The 25,394-nt window shown below is 29.8% G+C and overlaps 1 protein-coding gene and 1 pseudogene across 2 annotated transcripts; one reads left to right on the top strand and one right to left on the bottom strand.

The window, feature by feature from the left end:
- Positions 1–25,394, bottom strand: part of LOC132948413 (uncharacterized) — a 225,651-nt pseudogene that overhangs the window by 86,380 nt on the left and 113,877 nt on the right.
- Positions 420–4,610, top strand: LOC132949237 (ring canal kelch homolog). Of its 2 annotated transcripts, none has more exons than XM_061020014.1 (12): positions 420–743; positions 804–849; positions 1,421–1,571; positions 1,630–1,858; positions 1,933–2,108; positions 2,181–2,277; positions 2,400–2,556; positions 2,634–2,749; positions 2,810–3,109; positions 3,196–3,336; positions 3,607–3,856; positions 3,929–4,610. In XM_061020014.1, the coding sequence occupies exons 3-12, from the start codon at positions 1,462–1,464 to the stop codon at positions 4,111–4,113; spliced, it is 1,761 nt and encodes a 586-aa protein (XP_060875997.1). In that variant the 5' UTR covers positions 420–743; positions 804–849; positions 1,421–1,461; the 3' UTR covers positions 4,114–4,610. The 2 variants fall into 2 exon arrangements, with proteins under 2 accessions (XP_060875997.1, XP_060875999.1); XM_061020016.1 differs by having other exon boundaries at positions 645–730.

Below are 25,394 nucleotides of genomic sequence, written 5' to 3'. Positions count from 1 at the left end.
ACATTTATCTATATAGTACTAGATAGCGAACTCCCGCCGTGAATTGAAGCATCAAGGTCGGCAGGCAATTGCATGGTGTTTCATACGACAACTAAGATTAATTACGATTTATCACGTATTGTATTTTATTATTTCTAAACCTGTAGTTTTAGAAACAAAAAAAAATATTTTATCTAAGTCATTTCACACTTACTATTTTATTTTACCATTAAAACCGACGTTGTTCCTAATACGTCTTGTACCTATAACGAATGAAATGTTTTGCCCCCCGAGAAAATGGCGGCCGTCGACAGCTGAGCTTCACTCGATAAAAATGTTAATTATATAGGAGTACCTTATCTACTTTGTATATAGACATCTGTGATCTAAACCGGTATGTACAAGACGTGATCATCCCAGCGGCCCAACACTCGCACACACGTCACACACGCACTCACATTTATTCAAATATTAGTACAACCAGCTGTTAAATAATCACTAATAATAATTGATAATATAGTTTTTCTCATATTAATGTACTATAATATTGTACAAAACAAAAGTGCCACATCCTATTGTTTTCGTTCCTGTCGCGTTTATATTATTTTAACGTATATTTTTCGTATATTCGTAAGTGAGCGCAAACTGCCGTATAGGTACGAAATATGTATTATTGACTTGTTGCTTATTGTTACTTATATTATTGGCCGAATGCTTAACTATTTGTGTTTGTTCCAGTTCTATAGCTGAGGTTGATCTCTTATGTACGAGTGTATTATTATTATTATTATTATTTAAATCATTCAATGTTCATACTTTTACAGGTAGCGTTACAGCTGGCCAGTCCGCTTGCCGGTATATCCGTGACTCGTGAGTTATTATTTATTATTATTTTTTAATGTTATACCTATTATAATAAATTATTGATGTGAATTAATATCTTTTGGCGTGTGTGTAACACCATCGGTCGAGCGTCGTAGCAAGACGGTGTGAAATTCAGTGTTGCCAGTATTTGTAAATGAGATTATCGTATATTTTAATGTTTGTATATAGTAACTTCAAAATTACCGTTTTTTCGATAAAATTACAGAACGGTACAATTTTCATGAATATGTTAAAGTGGAAGGATATAATTTTATTGTTCGATATTGTTCGAATATTGTTGTATTGTTGTTATAATATCATATAATATTGTTCGATATTCCGATATTCGCGTCATTACTCATAACACAACTGTGAAACGGCCCCAAAAAACGAAATATACTACCCATGAACAAGATTATGAACAATAATATAATTAATTTATTGGTTTTTGTTGAATTTAAAATTTAAATTAATTTTGAATTTTTATTTATTATTTTTATCGATAAGTACTTATAAGTTATAATTGATTTCTAAATACCATACCATACCATACAATATCATACCTGCATGTTTTTAGTCTTAAAGCCCTCAATTCCTGGACTTAATATAAAATTGACAATGCAAAATACAAAGCAAATACCAGAACCCAGTAAATGGGAACCAAAAAAGTACGAATATAGTAAATCGTCTTATGCGGAGATATTCAAAGTGTTACAATCATTACGCAAGTAGGTAGTAAGTGATTTCAACTGCTAGATGAATATTAGTATGGATTTTTATTTTTAGAGACGAGTTTTTTTGTGATATTAAACTAGAAACAGATGATGGAACAATTATATACGGCCATAAAGTTGTTTTAGCATCGGCTTGTCAATATTTCTATGCAATGTTCACAAATTTTGAAGAAAAGAATCAAGATCTCGTTGTGATGAGACAATTAGATTCGTCTGCATTACAGCTCTTAGTAGACTTTATGTACTCAGGAGAAATCCTGGTCACTGAAAAAAATGTACAGGTAATAATGGATAAAGTTAAATTTCATTAGAGAATTCAACGTTTTTTAAATTTTTAATTCTTTTATATCTCAAGGTTTTGTTACCAGCTTCAAATCTCTTGCAGTTTCAAGAAGTGAAAGATGCTTGCTGTGATTTTTTACAGGCACAACTGTGCCCTACAAACTGTATTGGTATAAATATGTTAGCTGATTTACATAGCTGTACGGAATTGTTAACAAGTTCAGAATTATATATTCATCAACACTTTTCGTATGAAATATTATTTATTATTTTGATTCTATAAGGAAATTGTATTTATTATTATTATATTTTGATTCTTAGAGAAGTGGTTGAAGGAGTCGAATTCCTATCTCTATCATCCGAACAATTAGTAAAATTTATCTCTAGTGATGAAATTAAAGTTCCATCTGAAGAAAAAGTAAACAGACTAAAATTGATTATTATTATATTTTAGTTAAATGGGAGGAAAAATGAATTATCATACTTATATATATGTGGGTAGTCTAATTAATTTATAATTGTCCATGTTTATTGTTGTAGGTATTTGAATGTGTTATTCAATGGGTAAAACATGATTTGGGTTCCAGAAAATGTATTTTACCCCAATTAATGGGACACGTACGGTTACCATTAACATCGAAAAATTATATATTGAAAAATGTAATTAAGGAACCTCTTCTTAATGATTGTCTTACATGTTAGTATTTTTTTTAAATATGTATCTATTGTGAATGAAATCATATTTTATTGTTTATATATTTTATAATTTTTAAGGTAAAGATTACGTAATTGAGGCATTACATTTTCATTTACTTAATAATTCAGATGAGCTGATCCCTTTTACACAAATCAGCCGGATTAAACCTAGAAAGGATAGTGGTTTTCATAAAGTATGATTCCGTTATGATTTATTCATCTTTCCATTATTTTAATCGATTTATTTGTAACAGGTAATTTTTGTTGTCGGCGGAATTGGGAGTACAGCAAATAGTAGTACAGAATGGTATGACCCAAAAATCAACCGATGGCAAATTGGACCAAAAATGATTACACCCCGTCGTGGTGTTGGTCTAGCTGTAGTAAAAAATAATTCCGTGTTTGCAGTGGGCGGTTTTCATTACAATTCACTTCATTGTTCTGTTGACTTGCTAGATTTATCTTCAGAATCACCTTGTTGGAAACCAACTGTTGATATGTCAGTTGAACGAGGACTTTTAGGTGTAGGTGTAATAAATAATTGTGTATATGCCGTAAGTTATGTTGAAATATTATTTATTAGTTTATTAGTAATTTTTGTTATAAAGTAGGTACATATAAGTTATATAATAAATTCAAGGTTGGCGGTTTTGATGGTGAGAGTTGTTTAAATAGTGTAGAAGTTTTCGACTGCGTTACTCAAAAATGGCGTATGGTATCCAGTATGTCTACTAGAAGAAGTAGTGTTGGTATTGGAGTACTGAACAATCTTTTATATGCGGTAAACTAATATTTTATTTTATGATAAATATGTTAAATTTTCAATACCTAGAATCGTCATAATTGTGAGCGGAATAAAAAAAATTTCCCGAAGAACAATCACGGAATATAATATCTCCATAGTAAAATGTTTAGATAATTTAAAATATTAAATTAAAAAGTAAATAATTTACTAAATAAAATTTTTTTTTTAATGCTATGCAATAATATTGTAGATATTATTGTCTAGGGCACGGCATTTTTAAAGTTGTATTAATTCAATTGTGTATAGGTAGGAGGTTATGATTCAGAGCAGAGATTAAACTGTGTTGAATGTTATCATCCCAGTCTTGATAAATGGACACCTGTTGCAAAAATGTCTGTATGTCGCAGTGCTGTGGGAGTAGGAGTTTTAGATGGTGTAGTGTATGCTGTGGGTGGTTATGATGGATCAAAAGTTCATAGTAGTGTTGAAGCATACAGACCAAGTACTGGAGATTGGACTTATATTGCAGACATGCATCTGTGTAGACAAAATGCAGGTAATTAAATAATTTTCTAAATATTTTTTTTTATTAAAAATATATTTAATTTAAGTTAATTTTTCAATTTAGGAGTAGTTGCATTTGATGGTTTATTGTATGTCGTCGGTGGTAGTGACGGAACTTCTACTTTAGATTCTGTAGAATTTTACAACCCCGACACCAATACCTGGACCATGGTCACGGCGTCAATGAATACTGCACGAACTTTTTTAGGAGCAGTAGCCATTAATAAGCCACAACATTTCAAAACTTAAATATTTAAATATTTTTATGCAATAAAATATATTCATATTTTCTTATGTTGTATGAGAGTACCTTTATTTTTTTTCTATTTATTTTACTGATATTGAATATTTTATTAAACGATTTTTTTATGATATAATTTGATAGCTATTGATATGACACCATATTTTTAAGCATCATAATAGCATACGATACATAATTTTCTTTATATTAATATTTTTCTACATTATATGATAATATAACATTTTTGTTGTTTTTCTATTAATTGTACAGTTTTGATTGTTTCATTAACAAATGTTCTCTATTCGTCGATATTATGTAAATTGCAAATAATGTTGTCATTAAAAATGTATAAAATGTTTAATTTTTATAGCTAAGGATAAAAAATTGAAAACAAAGTTTCTCATAAGTGTTTAATACTGAAACCATAGAATATAAAAAATATATACTTAAACACAATTTTTTTTATAGATGTTTTAAGTGTACATTTTGATGAAATTAAGTATAAATTCAAACGGAGAATAACTTTAATTAATTTGTATTTATTTAAAAATATCATGTGTTATAATAATTAATTTACTTGTTTATAAAAACAATCGCTTTTTTTATTGGCATTTAGTAAATTTTAGAGGAAAAGTGCATATTTAGTTACCATATTAGTAAAAAAAAAAAAATGATTTTTTTTTTCTTATGCTGTGTATGCTAATAATGATATTGAATATATAACTAATTATTTTTTAACGTAGGTACTTATACTTATAATATGTATTTCCGTATTAATTATTGTTATCCTCGCAGTCGACTATTATAATCATCTATTTTTAATCTGTATCGCGCTAATATTCCGTTGTGCTATCTTATATTTTTTCAACTATTTTTTTCAGTTTATTAAAACGTCAAAATGGGTCAAAATTGGTATACACTATACAGTTTTACGCCATATTATATTAAATATTATAAATTTATTTTGCCAAATTTTCCATTTCTTTTAGTACAATTTAATAACAACATAAAATGTTTTTTTTTTTAGTTTTGAATTGTTAACAAACTTTTTTGCATATTTGAAATTTTTTCATGCATAGGTATTTTACAATTTTACTGTCCTTTTTTAGCTCCTACAACTTACGAGCCCTACTTATTATTGCACTACACTAGGCGCGAATGTCGACTATGACCTATGTGAAAAGTTTACGAACAGTGAAGTGCAGGCCTAGGCATTATTAGTTACGTACGTCGCGGCACACTAGAGTATATTTTGTCGGTCTATTTTCCGAAAATAAGTACTCAAGAGCTGGGAAACACATACCTACGCGAATACTTAGATATCACGGCATACCCTTTGGGAATCACTAATTTATACATATACCTAATGTGTCTATAATCTATTGGTTTCAATACAATAGTTCATTTATTACAATACGGTCCGGCACGAATGGTGAAATAATATGTAATTGACAAAATATTATAATTTAGGTATATTTGTACAGAACCAGAACCTCGGAACGTTATATTAACCAATTACAGACGATCGCGTGATTTTCAAACGATATCATACCTATAACTACGATTGACTTTCAGTGGACGTAAAAGCCTGTTACACAAAACGTTCGCATGGAAATCACTGATCCACGCGGCAATAAATTGTAAATTTATCTTTATTATTATTATTATTATTATTATTATTAAATATAACAACTATTTTTTTTTCAATCTGTTTAGTTTTTTGATCGCCCGTTTCGTATTGGATATATTTCATTCTTATTTTGATTGACGACGATCCAGAGGTAGGTATTGTGTGAAATAAAAACACGCAAACAGAATAGGTAGGTAGTGTATTATCGCTGAAAAAAAACGAACGTGAAACGCGTAAGGTACCAGAAATATTATTTGTCGATACAGCGCGCGTGTAATTCACATTTAACGCGTACCTAGTACAATGGCAGAGCGTTAATAAATCAAATAAGACAAAAATACAATACCTGTGCAGACTGAGGCGAGAATAACGGTCAACTGTCAAGTTTAATATTATATGAATCGATGCGGCAGAAATGTACCGTCGTTCGTGTTCGGAAGTTATATAATATTAATTATTATAAAACTAGTCCGTGACAGAAGCGAGGCGTTGGAGGTAGGTAATCGAGATTCAAGGAGCAGCCGTCGTCCGAGTTTCTTAAGGGGTTGTGAGTTGGCCTACAATTTAGTTGAAACTATGAATGTGCGTTTCAAATAATATGATAATGACCGGATTTATCGGAATATTGGTATATAGGTACGCTGCAAGGTGAGTGAAATAGTAGACTTGTCTTACCCGTGAAAAATTCCTAATTCGCCACGTCTATGGTCCGCGATAATTCCCGCAGTGACACTTTTTAATACAGCTACGACTATATTCAAGATTTTATGGTTTTTATATCATTTTGATTTGTTACGAATAACAAAACTTGCTACATTCAAATGTTATTTAAAAAACAATTTTCTCATTTCTGCAGAAGTTTACGCATACGTGAAACGCGTAGGGTACCAGAAATATTGTATTTTGTCGTTACAGAGCGTCTATACACGCGCACTGTCTATCTACAGTTCTAGTACAATGGCAGGGCGATAATAAATCAAATAGGATAACAATACAAATTGAGGTGAATATAGCGATTATAAGTATAAAAAAATCAATGCGGCGGCAACGTAAAAATGTCGTACCGTCGTTCATTTTTAGAAATTAAACGATATCAATATATTCAATCTAGCCCACGACGATTTCCGCAATGACGTTTTTTAATGTCAAACATCTAATGCGGCGATTGAGACCGGCTGATGGCGACAAAACATCTATTGATGCGACTTTAACATATTATTAAGGAATAATTTTTCTTAAAAAAATTAAATATTTTGTACTTGATTATGTCATGTTTATTTCTTTTAATTTTCCATCCTTTCAATTTGTATGCATATTTCTTATACAAAATAATTTGTCCCGCGACTTTTTTAACACAACTGCAATTATTTAAGATTTTAAGATTTTTTTTTATTTTTGATTTGGGTCGGCTAACGCCTGAAACATGCAAATATGTTTTTCAAAGAAAACGGCTTTCTCGTTTCTGCAGAAGTTACGGACGACGGGAATTATTCAATGGTCACGTCTAATTATTGGTGTAAATTGTAAACATTTAATTAAATGCAAAATCCCGTATATCTAGTCGCATATACATTATAATTTATAAGTCCTAATGCCGACTGTGATTACTGATTATGCATAACGATAATTATAAACGTTAGTCCTCACCGCCACTTTTCTTTAATTAATGAATTAATTCAAATTATGATTTTTTGACCATATTATTATCAAATAATATACTTACGTTTTCTTCGCCATTTAAGGAGCAAACTTTTTTTTCAAATATGAGTCATTTTTATTTACTGTGTTTTTGAAGCAGATTTTTTTGAAAATGTTGTTAATGTATTTAATCAAAATACGAACGAGTATTTTCTGAGTTATAAAAATACAACCAAGGATAGTAGTCCTCAAAAATAGTTTTACAAAACTATAAAACAGATGTAATAATATTTATATATTACTTATTATCAGTCTCTTAATTATTAACTTAATAATTATTTTCCTTGGAGTTTATTTAAGTATTTGATTTTAAATTCATTATTAAATGAAAAATGAGGATTAGGATCCTCGGCGAGTCACCCTGTATAATAATGGATCCTGTGATTATACTTTTAATATTTGATTATACATAGTTGTATCTTGCACAAAACTAACATACAATATGTATTTAGTAATAATTAAACTCGTAAAAAACGTGTGCAATTCATGGAATTTGGCCAGTCGATTTTTTATACTGGAACTCTGTAATCTTTGCATTATATCGGAAACTGGATAACAACTAAATATGTAAAAAGATCCTAATTTAGATATAATTTCCCATCTCGTATAAAAGTAAATATTTTTCGACAGGTAAACATTTTCAAAAATGAAATAATATCTGTTTCTTTAGTCAGTAAAAAGATATATGTACCTGTTTATTGTTGGCATAGTTCCTAAGTTGAGACAAAGTGCGTGGCGTCTTGTTTTTCAATATCAACTGTCAAAGGAGTATTATTAAGCAAAACATAGTGGTGGGAGTAAAAGTTCATTATATATACAATATACATCATAAAAATGTCTATCTATGTTTAATATACAACTTTCAATATTAAAATTTACCATTTTTTTTTTGATTTGGGTATGAAAAATTTTTTTAACAATAATATAGTTTTTTTTTAAGAAATATTAATCTTTTTAAAATAAAATAATAATTAGATAAATAATATGAAAAACAACTATTATTAAGTATCATTTGATATCAATTGATCATCAAACAATAGCTTACCTATATATTAATCAATATTTTTGAACGTATTTAATATTTATAGGTACATTAAATAGTAAAATAATTAAATAGTGATTTCTTTTAGAACGAAGTGATTTTAAATAAAAGATAGTCTGCATAAAAATGTTAGATCACCGTAAAATAACCATCTGGTAAGTATAATACGTATAATAAATGTACCTACAAGTTATTTTTTTGCTTTAATATCGGCTTTTAAATTATTTTTAACGTATGTATTGAACTTTACGAAAATTAGTAAATTTTTAAATTTCTAAACGTTCTAGTAAAATTTAAAAAAATAAACAAACAAATAAATGTATCCTACTCAAAAACGATTCGCGTAAGTTAAAAATATTATTGATTTTTTTAATTTTAATATTTCACGTTTATGTTAATGCATCATCCTCTTTGTTGTACACTTACAATAAACAAAACAAAAATAGTATTATCCAATAAGCCATAGGTAGAGCTTATCATAAAAACGATTTAATGTATAAACTTTTTAATGACTCTATAGGACTATTTATTTATTCATTATTATTATCATTCAATATATGCTGACTAATACATTTTGGAAATATTATTTTTTGATGTGAATTTATTTATTGAAAAGCATAAACAATAAATATTGAATAATTTGGGAGCTGAGTAAAAAGTTTACAATAATAAAACGTAATAACAGAATTATTACCTGTTAAAACATTGTTTGTAATAATTTCAATTTAAAAGCTGACTGACATTATACAAACAAAATGCCGTTTTGTAAAAAGCCGTGTAATACAAAAAAAAAAGTTTAAGTGCATTGCATTGCATATTACATGAATTGCGAATGTTTTTACTTTTATGTCATGTAAATGAAAAATAAATGTACCTATTCAGTGTTTTTTTTTTATCTACCTTTCAATAATGTTAAAACGCTCTTTGGCTTATATTATTTCTACTTTACAAATCTATGATAATTATTCTACAATTAACGCGATAATATTGGGAACAATTTATTAAGTAATTTACCTAAAATGTTTAGACTAGTTCTTGAATTGGTATTGAAATAAAGATGAAACATCTCTAAACAAAAACCAAAACCGACAGTATTTAACGACTTTGATAATAGTATTAAAATTGGTAAATATAAATTTTAAGTAGAATATTCAATACATGTTTCAATATTTAATATTAATAGTAGTTATTGCCTATTTTTGTTATTCTTAATAACCAGTCCTATAAAGCATTTGTGTAAATGTATATTTTAAAGTCCCTACTATTATTTAGAATAATTTTTAAATTAAGTATTTGGAAAGTATTTAAAATACTGTTTTGGACGTATTGTATTCAAAAATCAAATACTTTTAGAAATTCAAAGGGAATATTCATTACATTTCTGATGGTTTTTTTGATAATAATTTTATTATACTATTGTATTTATAATTAAAATCAAAATTATTAAACATATTTTATTTTAAATTTGATTAACAACCGTTTATTTTTTAATTAATATTAAATTATTTTATTAAAATATAACTATTTAGTATTTATTTTCATATTCTGGTGCCTACACACAATGACTTAGGTAGTACCTATACAGTTCTAATGCTACTTAGATTAACATTACAATTTTAAATCGGGTATTACTAATCAAAAAAATTAATTTTCTGCACCATACTAGTACAATTAAATAAGTATTTGAAAAGTATTTAAACACATGCCAAGTATTTATATACATATGTTCTTGAATAATTTTTCTTAAAAATGTATGTGTATGTGTAATGTATTGTATATTTTGTATTTAAACACAATTATTTAAGTATTATTTGGACACACGCGACTTACCCACGGATACCTAATGGCAAAGGAAGAACCCCCCTCATGTGAAGTCTGTGCTGTCCAATTAACAGTGAAACACATCATAACCAAATGCCTAAAATTCCAACGCGATGGTCAAATCATCGGATTAGATTCATCACTGGACACCGCACTGGGACCCAACACCGAAGAAAACTTTAAGATAATAAAATTCCTGAAATTGACAGGCCTTTACAATTTAATATAATAATATTTAACCCGACTGTACACTATGTAACCACACCTATTCTGTAATTTCAATGTTAATACCTAACTTATATATAAGAATACCTTAAAACTGTAAATAACTATTGTATACTTCATATTTGTAGCTAATGACCATAGTTGTCGGGCATTATATTAGATTAATAAAAAAAAAAAAAAAGTATTATTTCCAAGAATTGTACAAGAACAACCGAACCCTACAAACGCATATTATAACAGTGTACATTAAACCCATTTGATTTCGTTATGTTATTATTATAAAATAAGAGTGCATTTTCGTAACATTGATAAACATTAAAGGTATGCATATTATACATTATAGGTACTCCGTTTTGTCGGTTTTTTTAAAAAAAAAATTTTATGATATTAATACTATAATTATTATGTGAAATATAGCAGCAATAAAAATTCAGCTGATAATTTGATTTAAAATTAAAGATTTATAAAACGCAGAACGGAGTATTTAAAATGAACGACACTGTTCATATACCTTTAATTTGAAAAAACATCAACTTACTATTAATGGTCATAAAGTTAAATAATTATAAACTATAATTTATAGTGACAAAACTAAATGGATCCTGCAGATTTCTGCCGGATTACATAATATTATATTTAAATGAAATACAATGTACACGGACACAGTTCTACCAACTTCGCGGGAGGGGGTAAAAAAATATGTGATATAAATCACCACGACATCGGAATAATAATAATACGATTAAATAATATAATATTTATAATATTATAATCATCAAAGAGTCGATTTGAAAGCAATTATTTTCAGCGGGTACCCATCTGTGTAGCACTTTTCACACGGCAAAAGATTATAATATACATATATTATGTTATACACAATTAATTGTTTTTATTTTTTATTTTATTTTATTTTGTGTGTAGGTATACTCTATAGCCGCTCGGGGGGAGCTTTCCTGTGCGGTAATCCCACCACCGAATGGCCGAGTGCCGTTTATTTAGTAGGTAAATGACATCGGTTAGTGGACCGAGGTGGGCAAATCTGTCACTCGCGTAGCCTCGCAACGGACTAAGGTACTTGATTTAGAAGAGGAACAACGGATATCATTGGCGAGTCTCATTGCCTGGGTGTGAGAGAGGTTCGTTACTTAGTTAATATTGGTCGAGCAGCGGGGTATATCAAAACAAAAAAATTATTGCGGGTGTCTCGATTTGGAACCTATTTGTATTTGTAAGTGCAAGTATATGGAAGAATAGTCGTGTCTATACGGAGCCAGAGAGGAGTTTTTGAATAAAAGATAATATTATACTATGGTGGGGTCGGCGGTGGAGAGATTTGGAAAACGGCGGACGGGATATTGAAAATTAACGACATTGTTCATAAACCTTTAATTCGATAAAACATCGTCATCAACTTATTATTAATAGTACCTAACGAAACTAAATGGATTTTGCCGAACTGCATAATTATATTTAAATCAAATAATATGTACACAGCACTGCCACAGGCAGGGGGTTAAAATATATAATATAAATCACCAAGACATCGAAACAATTATACGATTAATTAATATATGCACTTATAATATTATAATCATCGAAGTCGATTCGAAAGCAATTATTTTCGGCGGGGATTGATATCATCATCACAACGTTGTATACGATATAAAATACATCGCGGGGCGAAACGAAAATCGGTTTACACCCCCGCGAGCGCGCGGTTTCTCCCCCACCCCCCCCCCCCCCCCGGTAAACTCGTAGTTATTATAATGGGTATCCATCTCCGCGTTTTAGTAAATAATAATTATGTTTACCACAAGTATACGCGAAATTCGAATGTTTATTATTTATCGTATCGAAGGCGCGTCGTATCCACACGAAACGCGTATAAATTCCGCCGGTTAATATTTATATTTCATTTTGTGCACTGTGGTACAAGTAATATTATAATAGTATTATTATCGTAGGTATCTCAAGCTGTGCCGAATCATATTATCCAACTCGTACAATCGTTTTAATTGCACGAGTGTTATACACCGCACGTCATCATAGCTATACAATAACACACGAGGAGGATTAACAGTGTGAGGACTAACAGTGGAGGAAACCGCCACGGTGGTAGACTCGCAAAGGCATTTTACCCATGTCATTTCGTATTTCAAACGTGATAAGTAATAATAATATTATCACCGATAATTGGTCACGATACGTGTGGATACATACGATGGTTTTCGCGGGCTCACGGCGGAAAAATGGGGGGGGGGGAATTTATTTCGGAGCACCTCATTAATGTTTGCGGCCCGTAAAAAAAGGCATGTGATCCCATTTATCTAGGCGTCGTTTTTTTCAGAAGTTTTGTGGTATGCGTATGCTGCAACGTGTCAACGTGAACTAATAAAATAGCGGCGAGGTTCGACATGTATACAGAAACACAGTGGTTTCAAAGTCTTTATTTCGATAACAATATAATATAATATACGAAGTTAAACTTCGATGTTGGTGGGTGGTGTACAATTGGTGGCTATTGTCGAATCTATTGTCCGCGACCTGAATATAAATTATCATCAAACATTAATTTTATTTTAAAAAGTACACTTTAATATTGTTTCTTGAAGGACAAAATTTAACAAGTAATAAAAAATTTTAATAACTAAATTAAATCCTACATCAAGTAGTTGCAGACACACTTTATTCAAATTATAATTTCCGACACGTCATAATATTATATTATAACATAATAATAAATCGATTTTAATAATCAACAATAGTAACCAAAAAGATTGTAAAATTATTCTTTAGTTAGAATAAAATAAAATAAAGGTGGGTACGTGGATGTCGCTCTGCTGTACAGTAGGTTACAAGTGGGTCACTGTAATGGATGGTGTTAAATTTGAATTCAACGATATAATATCATTGTATAAGAAAAACGATTCTGAGCGAAAACGGTCAGTCAGCGTATGATATTACTAAGTATATTTTATGATATTATTCACCTATTATGCTATATTGTTATATATAACCTATTTACGTGGAGCCTTGTTTTCAATTTTCAATCCTTAGCTATAAAAGTTGAACGTTTTATAAATTTGTAACTACAAAATAATAATTAAATTATAAATTTGATAAATTTTGTCAACATTTGAACTTTAAATGCTTATAAAAAAAAATTGTGCCTATGTATTTTTAATATTTTTTAACTGCTATTAGAACGATATATCAGGAGCCTTATAATAAATTTTCACACTTTTTTACTCGACAAATACAATTTTATTGATATTTATAGAAAAAAAAACTAAAAAAATTGAAAACTGACAATGTCCATAAACAGCTCAAAAAGAGTCGAATTATTTTAAAAATGTTATCGTGTATAGAAAATGCTAATATACACATTCAGTGAAATTTTCAAGTATCTACAGTCATTCGTTTTTTAATTACAACAAAATAAGAAAATCGTTACACAAGAATTCAAGTGAATATCAAATGCTGTAAAAATATGAATTTCAAATCCTCATAAAAATTTTAATTTGACTTTCTTGTAGACATTTATATTATATTTCTTTTGTTTTTCACGTCGCTTTTGAAAACTGCTGTGAATTGTTTACTTTTGTACCCCCCCTCCCCTCCAAAGTACCAACTAAATTCATTTTCCTATCAGAAAAGTTACTTTTGAAGAAAATCCAAGCACTTTTCCTAAAATGTGATGACAGACACAAACATTTTTTTTAAAAAAAACACATCATTGTAAAATCAATACATTAATCGCTTCGCTCAGAATCTAAAAGAATATATTTTGGTAAACATTTATTTCGTAATCAGGCAGTGATCGTTTATACACACTGAACAAAAAAAAAATCATTGTACATGTATTTTATCTATAACTATATTTGTTAAAATGCAATGGCTGACTGAGTTTAAATAACAAATACAATTTCGTTAAATTATTTACAAACGCTAATAATTATTCAAAAATTTGTTTGATGATTTGAAAACAAATAACTAAGTAATTCTATGTCGATGTATCATACAATAATATACAGATAATGCATAATTATATTACCATACCAGACATGTATACATTAAATCTGATACAATAGAGTGATTGCTGGTAGTACATGTTTCACTTTAAATATTGATTATACGTAACAAAACAAACTATTGACAGTAATTAGAAAAAGCTTTTTCGTACCTATTGCAATAATCGAATCAGGACTGCGATCTCTCTCTATATATATAAAACGATAAGGTGACTGACTCACGGAAAAAAAAATACTATAATATTATAGTTAAATATATTATAGTAAATATAAATATTTAATAGGTAAAATAACTAAAATGATTTACTTATTATTACTATATAAATATAGTTATTAGTTATAGTTAAGTTTACTATATTTTATAGTTAATGCAGGTCTTAATGTTCGAATTAACTAAAAAATATAGTTAAAATAGCATATTTCAGTTCGAATAACTATAATAACTTGACTATAATATTTTAGTAAATCTGATTAATCTTATAGCCAGGGCTTGAAACCGTATCAAGTTCAAGTGACCACGTATATTGCACAGTAATCAATTCAATACCTAATTTAAAAAAAAAAGATATTATAAATTATGTGGAAATTATATATTACAAAAATAAATTAGGTATGTGGAAAATTATACCTACCGTATTGTGTAGAATATAATATCAAGTATTTAAGGTTATTCGTTTTCGCATTACAATAAAATATAAAAATCCTTTGATGAGAGATCTTTATTTTGCAATAAATAACATCAGATACAATCAGAGGTATATTTGTGAATTCAGCTAGGGCAATATTTTTTTATAAAATAGTTCGAAAGTTGGGGCGCCCAAAAAGAGAGAAGATCGATGAATGAGGGTTTGAGTCGACTCACAACTAATCAGTGTACTAAACTAAGAGAGATAAAACACACTACTAAGTTATAGTTATCCCTATAGCAATAATTAGAATGTACAGTCAATCCTACTATTTTTATAGTACGAACAACTGTTTTGTTTTTTCCGTGCTGACTGACTGATCAATTAACGCTCAGTCCAAACCACTGGACGGATCTGGCTGAAATTTGGCATACAGATAGCTATTATGACGTGGGCCCCCGCTAAGAAAGGAGATTTTTTTCTTCAAGGTAGGTATATCGAAGCCAAATTGCCCTCGAATCTAGGTACACTAAAACTGCAGAGATAAACTTTATATAACGTATATACCATATTATGAGATTTAACACACAAAAAAACGGAACACTGGCGAAGCCGGGGTATACTCGATAGAAAATCGTAAAAATACATAATGTATAATATATACTATAATACATAATTAATGCGTTTTTGAGTCCTTGAACTTACACCTATAATATTTTCAATGAAAAAAATCTTGGTTTTAACCTCTGGTGATTTTTGACCAGGCAACGCTGGGTGGAAAAGCTATAGTAATTATTGTATAATATTGTTGAATGAATTTCTGATGGGAGGTGATTATTTGAGACGACGTACGTCATACATAGTAGATGTAGGTACTTAAGCACACACGATGGTAATCCATTTAACGCAAGATACTATCATAATAAATTGCAAAAACAGTTAATGTTCTTGAAAATAATTTTTTACACAATTTTAAATAGTTAAAAACAACGATTTTCTAAAAAAACTATATTTATCACTATTTTTTTATCTTTATAACTTCTTTAATGGGGCAATATGCATTTTTATTTTCATATTCCAAATCAGAATATTATTTGAATTATTTCGTTACATAAAAATCGAATTTCGGACAAGTTATAGTTTACAACAGTAAAACCTACTTATAACAGAATCGCTCAGTACCAATTGATTGTTCTGTTAAAATGGAGTTTTTGTTATAGCAGGGAAACTAAAATATATGGGATATAGGTTATACCGGACTGTTATTGTTATTTTTCGTTGTAAGGAGATTTTCGTCTTATAGGGGGTCCGTTATAAGGAGGTGTTACTGCATAAAGTTATTAGTTTTGATACTTATAAGTATTTAAAGATTTGATGGGCGGAGTAGTGAGCCAACATTTTTCTGTAAAACTCCACTCTGCAGCTATTCTAAACCTTGAATACTATTATAGGTTATTGACTACTCGTCCAATATTCTATTTGTATGTATCAAAGTACTTTAAAAAATAAATTTCTTTGGAATAAGAAATTAAAATTCATGAAACCACAAAAAAAAAATTAAAAAATTAGAATATGATGATAATATTATAGAAAATAGTAAAACAAAAATATATTTTTTCTTGGAAAACTTTGTTCTTTAACGACTTAAAATTATGTGAAAAAAATATTTTCATAAACGTTAACGGTTTTTGAGATAACGATAGTGCAGTCCTGTGCGTTAATAATGGTAATAATCATCACTCTGTATAAGTTTGAGGTACCTACTCCAAATGATTTTATTTCAGCTGGGATTTCTTATAATATATAATATATTTATTTTTTCAAAAAAAAAAAAAACCCCCGTCATCGTATACACCACTGTTTCCGTAAATTATTGTACGTTAAAACCAATTAAACGTTTGACATCGGAAAAATAGGATTTCCGTCGAAACCTGCACAGTGCGCCTCTGCAGCGAATTCGCGGTGCGGTTGTCACGTACATAATCATTTTCCGTTTTCGCGTGTTCTTTTATTATTTTTTTTTTCCAATATAGTTTTTTTTTTTTTTTTGCACGCCGTTTTCTTCTTTTCTACTACAAACCGCCCGGCGCATTGTGTTCGGTGCGCTCACAAAGGCCGTTACACGCTGCACCTGTACCAGCCGATGACGTCCACGGAAAACTGCTATACGCCGGTCGGAGGACGACGCTGAACACACGTAATGCGCGCATGATATTAATGCCGAACGGTACCTATATTATTTCGTATCGTGTACCGGAAATGCGTACCAGAACCGACCCCGCAGGTTAGGGGCGGAAGCGAAAATACGGGAAATAAGTAATATCAATGCTTCCGATATTATATTATATATGACGTGTATACTGTACACGGCGGACGACGGCTAACGACGGGGTTTTGTCGATATATGTGCGGGGGACCTATTGTGATGAAATCATTTTACACTCGTGGAATTTTCCGACCGTTAACTGCGAAAAAAAAGTAATTGGTTTTCCACCTCGCGGTCTACACTCAAATTTTAATGTATCCGCCATCGTGGATCGCCCTCCGACACACAAAACTCTAAATAACACTCTAATGCCCTACACTAAACTTATGGTGACCTTTTCAGCAATGCGTCCTATCGTCCCGACAAAATTCCAATGCCCGCTTTTTCGTCCAGTTGTATTATTATATTACGAGTTTGGGCACATGACTCGTTTGGAACGATAGAAAATAATAATAATCAAACACTATTAGGTGCGCGACGTGGTCAGCACAACATTTATAATAGTAGAATATTATTCGAAATCAAATCAAATTTTCGCCAAGTAATTTATTAGTTATCAAGGGCACCTGTGGGAGGGGGGGAGGGGAGGAAGGGACCATTGCAATTTCTAACTGCATTTACATACATGTGTATCAAAATCACTTTATAACTAATATTAGATTATAATTTATAAGTAATTTTCGAATAGTCACAGATGGTATTTTATCCTGCGGGCGTGCTTGTTAGTTATTAGTAGATATTGAGTGGAGTAGTGGACCAACATTTTTTTGGGTATCCCTTTACCACTCAACCCCACTCATCAAATCTTTAAATACTTATAACTTATATTATATTGAGCAATTCGTCCAAAGCTCGATTTTTATACATCGAAGTAGAAGTACTCCAAAAAGTATTCTGCTTTGGAATAAAAAACGAAAAATGCTCGTTGTCATAAAAAAATGTAATCGAAAAAAATATTTTGAAATATATTTCTTTAGAACAATTTTGCCTTTTAATTGTATACTTAGAATTGAGAAAAAAAATATTTTGAAAAACGTTAACAATTTTTGAAACGATGAGCTTCTTACATACAATTGATGTTCCAATAACTGGCAACTAGTGTAATAGTTAGGTATTATATACATACTTTTATACACACATACGTTTTAATTTTTAACAATAATATTAATGTACTAACGATTATTGCTTTGTTACTTAATTATTATTATTTATGAACGGTCTATTTGACGCGGTGCGTGGCTGCTATTGACACAGACACGCGTACGCAAAAATCAAACCACAACACGTAATCATTTGATGACGGTGGTTTCCGGTTGATCGCAATTATTATGTGTACTATCAACGTTCAGATTAAGCACACCATGGACCAAAATATGATGACGCACTTAGTTACACTGATACGTAACCTCAAAATGGGGACACATGTGGTGCTGGCTTATACACGAACCGCGAAGATAATGCATACGAAAACAACAATAATTATTGATATGTCACATGCGGCGGGTCGATATTCATCGTCGAAATATCCACCAACTACTTTGTGTATAATATGGTATAATTAATAATATAGGTATTATAATTAACGAGTGTACATGTACACTCTGGTTTCGCCCCTTCACCTCGGCCAGATCTCTGTATAGTGGTATATATTACTATTATATTGTATTTGCAGTTCTTCCGCCAGTCGAAGATTCTTTGCTCGGCCGGCGACGTCGATAGTGAAATACGATATTATTACATTGTATTTTGTGTTTTGGACGTTTGGGGCGTGTATATAGAGCCGGTTTCGAACACACAACTACCTACGTATCAATTTCACATTATTTTTACTCGGGCCGCGTTATTTGCTTCACAGTAGCGTATAAGAAACTATAAAAACCGCGTGCAACTGCAGAGGCATAATGATTGGCGAGTTTCTCATGGTGGTAGAACAAATATGTATAGTAATGCCCATTGCCAAATGTTTAGGTGCTCGGAAAAACCCAATACGCTAACCCCGAGACCCATCTGAAAAATCTAAAAACATATGCGTATTTCGAAAATTAAATATAAAAACCCAATTTTTTGTCAAAATAAACGCATTTCAACGGTTTAACAATAAATACTTAATACAGTGTGAAAATCGGTTACGAAGTATGATTGCGTTTGGCGGGTATAATTATGCAATTAACTATTTAACTTGTTTAAACATTTTTAAAAATTATCTGTTTGAATTGGGTTGTGTAACCTCGGATTTATAATAATGTGATGTATTTTCTGAGATAGTAATTACTTAAACATGTGTCTTAATTATTATAAATATTTATAATATACTAACGTGATTAGGTATATTGTTATTTGTGATGCGTCGTATAACAAAATCGTGCAGATTTGGGGCACATAAAATGTCACCACACGTTTTGTAGCTAATTGTATGCACTATTTTCCTCTTAATTATATTTTGAATTGTTTTTGAACACAATGCGAATAATTAAGTCCTGTGGACAGGTCAGCAAACATTAACTGCATTTAAATATAATATATAATATTATGGTGCTTAAATTTGCACAACACTTTTTAACACCGTGAATCACAGTATTCAACTGGACAAACTTTGTTTGCATTGAATTATTGAAATTTAATACTACAATTGTTATTACGATCACACGGTGCCTTAGATATGGCAATTTGGAATTCACGGTATTCTATTACATGGTTTGTTAGAGAGCATTAAAGTATAATAAAACTATAGATGTGAGTAAGGTATAAAGAAGGAAACTCAAACATATAATATCATATTTATACACACGGAAAAAAAATAGTAGTTGATACAACTGTTTAAATGGTTAGGCCAACCATAATCTCAGGTTAATATAGTGACACAATAAATGTATGGTAGTGAGTACTAAGATAATAGTTGGAATAATAGTATAATACTATAAAATAAACAGTATAATCAATAGTAGGAATAACCATAGTGAATAGTTGAAATTATTATTTTGTATGGTTAAAAAACTGAAACTTATTCATTTTATTACACTCAACTAAACACATTGTTTGATATAACTAAATAAAACGTTACGCCGACTGAAAATTATCCAACTATTTACTATAACCAAATATTTTTCCGTGCATAACGACCAAATTAAATTTAACGTGGTTGCAAGAGTAAAGTATATTATTATGATATAATAATCTTCAACAATTATTATTAATTATTATTATGGACAAAATTTAATTTATTTATTTGGTAGAGCTTTTAAACAAACAATAATTTAGTATTTAGTATTAATAGTTATGAACATTTATAATTTGTTATAATTGTCCAAGTATAATAATATTATGTAATACTAGATCCAAAATAAATTTCTAATTTTTATTTTTTTAAAACCATTTTTAAAGACTATTATAGTACCTACCTATAAATATTTCAATAAACTACTCTTTAGAATTTTGAATTAGGTACATCAACATTTTCAAAAAATTGATCCACTAAATAGTTTTCAGTAAAAAAAGGAATGTTCTTGAAAGAAAAACAAGAAGGTTGTATCAACACAGGAATAAGACACTCTCCAAGTAGTTAAACAAATCTCAACATTTTTAATATAATAAGGTTATTTAGTATATTAAGAAACTTCAAAAATCATAATTTTAATAACTTCGTTATTGATGATAATAGTAAATGGGCGAGCATGGTAGTGAATCACCTCAGTACAGCAGTACGGTACAGTTTTATGTTAAAAATTAAAAATGTCATCCCCAAATTATATATTCGAGACGACTCAAACTAAAATGATTACGATTGTGTATAATATATATATATATATTATATTATAAGTAACCATGAGTGGATCACGGATATGATACAGTGCGACACATTTTGTGCTATATTGTGGACACGACCGATCGAACGCTGTGCAGTAGGAATATGTCCAATAATTGCTCAGGTTTTAATTTTTATTCGGTGCTCAAAGCATGCATTTCTGCTTCAGAATACCGTAATAATATATAATAATATATATGGACTCGACAAATAATTAAAATTCACGGAACAACGGAATATTACGAACATGATTATTTCGTTATAATAATTAATTATTTGTGTACGATATTATTATTGAATATAGTTCATCATCAATTATTATCGTCTATACGATGTCATTTTTATAAAGTAGGTACATTATATGCCATCTCGGTTGTGATATTATAATTTAATGTCTAGCTTGTGCAATAGTTGACATGTTGTCGTCAGTTTTCAATACAACTGTGTTACGCGTTGAAATCGATAATAACTGCAGAAAGTCAGTTTGAAGCATTTACGAGCACAGTGTGGTTCGCACTAATAAACTTGTATTAGTTATCGGTACGAGTTTGAATAGAAGGCGGCTGGCTACATATTATTATTTTATAAGAGAAATATCCGAAAATTATGTTTTCCTGTACCCAGCATTTTTCCGGTACTAAAATCGCTCCCGCGAGGAAAACCGTTTGGAAGTGAATCTGAAGTCACCCCCGAGATTATCCCGACCGGTTCCGCAGAATTTACGCACACTTTACCAAGATACTTATGCCACGTTACAACCATTGTATATGAACTGAGATTGTGACATTATTTCTTGGCAAAATATTTAACATCCTGGCTGCAAGTTTAAAAGATTGTTTTTTAATTTTAGTGCATTTTATTATATTTTCTATCATAGGGAATCTCACATTTTGGATACCACCCGTAATATCAACGAGGAACATCAAATATAATATACTTTATTGCGTATATATTATATAAATTATTATTAAAAATCTGTCAGATCAACGTCGTCCACACAATTATTATTTTGCTTCTAAAACCTTTGGCACAGGCTTCTTCGTATATTCGTATCAAGGTGTTACAACCCCAGAGAAACAAGGCTCCTCTAATTCAGTCTCATTGTTGTGAATCGGAAATACATTATTTGGAATAAAGACAGTTGTATAAACGTATCACTATGCAGTAGAATTTTACCGGCGAGACTAAGATGGCCAACAGGTGGCGCCGACTTGAAAAAATGAAATGTCTTTGTCGGGAAATTCGCCGTTTAAGTTGTAGTTCTTCTATATTATTTTGTCCAAAATTGTTCACAAATCGTTTTCAAACCGACAACTACATAAACGTCATCATAATATACATAATTTCACAGCTCACACACATCACGAACCTCCCTGAATTTTATTACCCATCGCCCTTCGGGCACAATGTTCGGACGAATCGTGTTTAGAATTAATTTCTGTATAGGTTAGGTTGTACCTATCGCGTAACACATTTTATCAACGATAGTCTCATTGACATTCAGCTGTGGTTTTACAATATGGTTTAGCCGTCCGATATTTATTTTCTATATTATATTTAAAGTAACGTCCTGCCGACATCTTATTTGATTTAAATACATACCTACGTAACAAGACATTTTCAATTATAAAATATACGAACGGCGCCGGTGTATATACAAGGTGTTCAACAAATTTGGAATCGCTTTAATTACTGTTTGCATATGTACACCATATACCTATATATAGATAGGAATAGAAATAACAAATAACATTTTTGGAAATTTATCAGGTAAAATATTTAATCACCCCATTATATATGCTGTCTAGTCAATTGTGCAATAATCCAAAAAAAAAAAAAAAATTAAAAAAGATAGTTGAAAATTAACAACGTTATGAAACGATCATTGCGTAGCGATATCTGTGCAGAAAATAATACAAAGTGTATCGAAATTCCTACCCTATCGTAATTATTATCATATAGTGACAACTAGTGTTTGAAGTATGAAATATTTCATGTGAAATATAATATTTAATGTTTTTTAATTTTAATTTTAAAAAAAAAACGAGTAGTTTTTACACAAATATATAAATAAAAAAAAAACAATTTTAGAATATAAACTTGAATACCTACTTCATCTCAAATGTATTCAAATATACTGTACAAGACAGAATAATAATATAACACAAAGACTAGGACAATGCAATATATACGAAAGGACGTCCTTTATTAAATTGTATGTACATTTAATTTACTGCAAAATGAAATAGTATAAATAATAAATATAATGTTAATAAAACTCATAAAACGATTTTTGATCGAAATCGTCAACTACAGGCTATATAAACTCTCCGTCGTTTAAAATAAAAATCTCAGCAGGCTTTTACTGAATATACGCCATTCAGACGTTTTTTTTCGCTCAGCGATAATATTATACGCAAGCCGGTTGAATAATTAAACGCATATTTATTTTATTATAGGTGTAAACTACCGTATTGATTTAGCAATTTTCTCATTATTTTATTTACGTTTATTCGAGACTGACGAGTACCTACAGAATATGTATTATAGCTATGAAAGTCCAAAAGTCTGAAGTATAATCAAAACCATCGTATAGTAATAATTTATATTGTGACGTTTTTTTTTTCCGGCGAACGATCAAATTACATTTCAATAAATAATTGCACATATTGTTTTTAAACTTTTCGTTTATGGACACTTTTCAATATTCGCTAGACGACTTTTTGTTGCGCAACCATATTGTCTTGGATGCACTAATCGATTGAGGAAATGGGGGAAATGGTGTAAGAATACAAATAATTCATCTTCAACCATAATAATTGTATTATATGCATTATTTATTTAGCAGATATTACGCGTGATTTTGTAGATTGATTTTAAAATTTTGCTGATCGTTATATCGTTCACAAAATATATGAAAAAGGGATACCGACACGCTGGTGTAATAAATTAATATATATTAAGTGCGTAATAACATTTAACTATTTAAGGTGATTTAGACCATTTTTCTGATCAAGAACTCGGTTGTTAGTTGTTACTTCGTAGTTCTCGTGATAAGGCTCAAATTCAGGTCACGATGTAGAGATCTCTCCTCGATTCGCGATAGATATTATATAACCACTGTGGCAGTGGCGGTTATTACACTTATTATATACATGCATCATACATCATGATGTTCTTAGCGGGGTGGCGAATTTAAACCATTTTATAAATTATAAACATACCCATTGATAAATTAATATTAATTTTTAAAATTTTCAAATATTACCATAGCCTCCAAATCGGAAAATCTGAAAATCTGATTTTGATACTTCAAAATGTATAAAGTAACAGCTAAATAATCATAATTTACGGTAGAAAAAAGGGGAAGGGAGGTCGTCATTTGAAAAAAAAAAAAACAGAAAACAAAACACTTTGTATCTCCACATTATAGGACACTTCTTTATGAACAATTTCAAGAATGTTAAAACGTGGTCTGAAGTGCATATACATGTAGAATGCTAAAAATCAGATTTTGAATAGCTGCATTATTGAAGAAAAAAAGAGAGTGAGCATGCTTGGTGAATCACTTTGTATATATTATATGTTGTGTGCGTGTGTGTTATATAATAATATAATATGCCATTTTCAAATCAACGTATACGTGAATAAACCGCTTAGCTTTTCATTCCGAACGAAAATCGTCTATTTGTTACTTTTATTAGAAAACAGATTTCGCGTTGAATTATATATGTGCAGTAAGTATACAGTATACCACTGAGAAGTAAACATTTGCACAACGAAAGTGTACAGTGCACACACTACGTTCCTGTATAATACATGCGTTGAAATTACATAATACATTATACGAGGCTGGGCATGAACGAGTTAAAAAGTTAAAGTTAAGTTAAAAAGTTAATTTTATTTTAACTTTTTAATTTGATTAGTTACTTTTGGCTTTTCATTAACTTAACTGTTAACTTACTAAATTTCTTTTTTATTTCTCTTATTAACGAGTTAATTTTTCATTTTAAGAAGTAAGTTAAGTTAATTTATTTTGTTTTTAATTTTATAATATTTCACTATTTCAGTGTATTTCGTTTTCATGTCAAAAAATATGTATCGTAAATTATTGTTTAAAGTTAAAAATTTATATCATTCGAATCCAA

Source organism: Metopolophium dirhodum, chromosome 7 (genome assembly GCF_019925205.1).
Source record: "Metopolophium dirhodum isolate CAU chromosome 7, ASM1992520v1, whole genome shotgun sequence".
NCBI lineage: Eukaryota > Metazoa > Arthropoda > Insecta > Hemiptera > Aphididae > Metopolophium > Metopolophium dirhodum.
The sequence above is the reverse complement of the archived record's forward strand: the minus strand, read 5'-3'. Positions and strand labels throughout refer to the sequence as shown.